At 32.2% G+C, this 3,751-nt stretch overlaps 1 protein-coding gene across 1 annotated transcript; it reads right to left on the bottom strand.

Annotated features, from left to right (window-relative positions):
• Nucleotides 1–2,021: 2,021 nt before the first annotated feature.
• On the bottom strand, nucleotides 2,022–2,522 carry LOC140920192 (uncharacterized). The gene has a single exon (XM_073368072.1). It carries the CDS (start codon nucleotides 2,520–2,522, stop codon nucleotides 2,022–2,024), a length of 501 nt encoding a protein of 166 aa, XP_073224173.1.
• Between the last annotated feature and the right edge of the window lie 1,229 nt (nucleotides 2,523–3,751).

Below are 3,751 nucleotides of genomic sequence, written 5' to 3'. Positions count from 1 at the left end.
TTTGTAAATTAAAATTCTAATATATCCGATTTAAAATAAAAAATTTCACAATTACCATAAAGATGTATGATTAAAATGATCGAATGAGACAACAAAAAAGTAATAAAGTAAAATACAAGATGAATGTATTTCCAAGTATTTTACTTTAATCATTTTTAGTTTCAACAATAAAGTAATATATTTTGTAACTCAATTGTATATCTTAATTTCAATTATCAAATATATTACTTCAATATTTAACATATCCAACGATCTCAATACATAAAGGTAGGAGATTGTTTATATAACATTTTAAAAGGGGTCTTATTATGTAAAACAGGGGTAGTTAACCTATTAATAAGAAAAACAACATGATTAATAGCAAAAGACCAAAAATTCTTGGGTAGTTTAGAGTGGAAAAGAAGTGATCTAGTCACATTAAGAAGATGACGATGTTTCCTTTCAACAATTGAGTTTTGTTGGGGTGTCTCAACACAAGAGGTTTGATGCAATATGCCCAAACTAGAATAAAATGGAGGCATATTGAATTCAATCCCATTATCACTGCGGATTTTCTGGACTTTTGTATTGAATTGTGTTGAAACAAAGGAAACAAAGTTTTGAAGGAGCATACGAGTTTCAGATTTAGCATGCATTAAAAATAACCAAGTAAATCGTGAATAATCGTCAACAATAGTTAGAAAATATTGATGACCATCGTAAGAAGGGACACTAATAGGACTCCAAATATCAACATGTATAAGATCAAAAATATGTTAAGAAACACTTTCACTAAGGGGAAAGGGGAATTTAGACATTTTTCTCAAATGACAAGAGTCACAAATCAGATTTTTATTAACTGAAATGTAAGGAAATTGTTTACACATTTGTTGTAACACAGTTATTGATGGATGGCCTAATCTAAAATGCCAAACATCAAATTTATGTGGTAAGGTAGCATTAACAAAGGCAGTACAATGGTCATTAGAAACAGGATCAGATTCAGTAGACAAAACTATAGCAGATGCATGAATATGATCAAGAATATAAAGACTATTACGATGCTCCACATGCCCAATCGTCTTCTGGGTATGCAAATCCTGAATTGTACAAAAGTTCTTAGAAAATAAGAGTTTGCAATTCAAATCATTCGTGAGTTTTGAAATAGATATTAAACTGAAATTGAACTGAGGAATAAACAACACATTTTGCAAGTAAAAATTAGAGGTAAAGTAAACATGTCCTGAAAAATGTGCAAGAATAGACGAACCATTTGGAAATATAATAGAAACGGGTTCAATTTGTTTAATTGAAGAAAAACATTTAATAAAGGGACAAACATGATCGGAGGCCCCTGAATCCATAATCCATAGAGAAAGAGGATTAGAAACGAACCCTGTATTGGAAATACTTGATACTATGTCATTGGATTGATCTGGAATAGAATTCTTGGTTGCAGCATCCGATTTAGAATGATGTAGTAGATTAATCAAAATCTGATAATCTTCTTTGCTAAGATGATTGTTGGAATCGGGCTGTTGTGGAGGCTGGGAGAGAGAAGAATTCTTGGAATCATTTGTTGAAGACAAATTTGCAAATTGGTTTTTACGATAACCCGATGGAAAGCCATGTTTGAAATAACATGTGTCTACAGTGTGATTATTTTTATGGCAATGAGTACAAAACATGGAAGGACGAGGCTGGCCACGACCACAACCACGACCATGATAGGATTGCCCACGACCTTGATTGGAATTGTTGGGAGCATTGATATTAAAAGCAACAACAGTATCAGGTGGATTGTGGGTTGAATTGGGGACAAGATCTTGTTGCACAACAAGAGAATACACTTTGCTAATTGAAGGTAAAGGATCCATAAATAAAATATGTGTGCGAACGTTATTGTAATTTTCATTCAAACCTTTTAGAAAACAAGAGATATATTCTTGATGCTTGAAATCACGAACTGTTGTGCTAAGCTTGCAAGAACAAGGAATAGGGCATGCACATGATGGTGTTGGGCGAAGATCCTCCAATTCATCTCAAAGAATCTTCAAATCGGTGAAATAGCTAGACAAAGAACGTTCACCTTGCTTGATTGAATGGAGATCACGGAGGAGATCGGAATATCGAAAATGATTTCCTTGAGTGAAATGATCACGGAGATCAGCCCATAACTCTGATGTTGAATCAATGCAGATGGTACTTTGCGATATATGGGGAGATAGGGTTTTTGTTATCCAAGAGATGACCATGTTGTTGCATCTTTCCCAAACCTCAAAATTCGGATTCGTGGGTAAGGGCTGAGGCAAGGTACCATTGATAAACAGAATTTTGTTCTTGGATGAAAGAGCACGACGCATCAATTTGCTCCATGTGTGATAATTGTTGTCATTTAAAAGAACCGAAACCAAAGTTGCGCCGGGGTTCTCGCCGGGATGCAAAAAATAAGAGCTTCTTGGATTTAATAATGAGTCTTTGGATGAAGACAAAGAAGGGGAAATTTCTGAATCAGAGGAAGAAGCCTCATGTTCATCTGCCATTTGAAGATGGTGAAGGAGAAGTATGAGGGAAAGTAAAGGTAAAGGTAAAGAGAAGAAACGTAGAAAAAAATTTACACTGATACCATGTTATCTTGTGATAATTGGAAAGAGAATATGCTGAATATACCTCATATTGATTGTTATTGTTATGAAAGAATTAATTGATATTTACAATAGAGATTTCCTAATTTATATAAGAGCTGCCAAACTTAACTTCCTAAGAGAATAATTAGGAAATGGTTAATAGGCTAACCAACTAACTTTGACTAGGTACAAATATAACTAAGAGTTATTGATTGTCCATCAAGTATTGTACAATATAAAATATCTATCTTATAATATTCTATTATGTTCCGTATTTACTCTTTTAAGGTTATACAAACCTTTAACGTGTTAAAATCGGAAGTAATAACTTTTCAAGTTGTTTTGAAAACTTCATTAGCATTTGGATTGATGAGAAAGAATAAATAATGAAAGGAAAATAATATTTATCACGAATTTACATTCACAAACCACCATGATTGGTTAGTAGCTGTAGAGTCTCTTATATTGACTACTTGTCTCCTTTGTGAGTTTAGTTTTCAGGACAATAGCATTGCTTATAATGAAATAGTGTGAAGTGGTAAGGGAAAATTGTGGCATGAATTTAAGAATCCTGAAATTTTTGTGGCCAGTGGAAATTCCATGTATCCTGCTCGCTCAGCATATTCAACTTCAATGTTTTCGTGCAGTAGGAGAGCATCCTATTGGATAAATATAAGCATTTGTTTTTATCCATCGGCGGTTGAGTAGAAAAAGTGTAGGGTACACACTATAATTATAGATAGAGCTGTCTGTTTAACAAATCTATTAAATATTAACCTCAATTCACATTTTATAGCTAGGGATGAGAATAAACTAGATCGTTCCTACGTTTGACTTATTTAATAAAAAATATTAGATTCAAACTAAGATATATTTATTTAAATAGGTTATGTTCATGCTTGTAAAAAAGTCTATTAAGTCTCACAAACTTATATATATTTTATTATTTATTAATGTTATTTTTTATTATTATTTATTAATATTATTTCTTATTTTAAAAGTCTGTCAATTAGACAATCATTCAATAGTATTCCATACTCGGTAGTTGTTACATATTCAGTAGCGATTTCATATTTGGTAGTTCCATATTTATTTGAATGACATTAGTTTCAAATTTTTTAAAACTTATTTTGTTAGAAAAGTCA

The sequence above is a fragment of the Cicer arietinum genome, chromosome 4, assembly GCF_000331145.2.
Source record: "Cicer arietinum cultivar CDC Frontier isolate Library 1 chromosome 4, Cicar.CDCFrontier_v2.0, whole genome shotgun sequence".
NCBI lineage: Eukaryota > Viridiplantae > Streptophyta > Magnoliopsida > Fabales > Fabaceae > Cicer > Cicer arietinum.
Note: the sequence above shows the minus strand (reverse complement) of the source record. Positions and strands in the feature narration are given on the sequence as shown.

Bases quoted from the DNA above. Each gene is read 5' to 3' on its own strand.
- LOC140920192 (XM_073368072.1), bottom strand. From the start codon at position 2,522: ATGGCAGATGAACATGAGGCTTCTTCCTCTGATTCAGAAATTTCCCCT.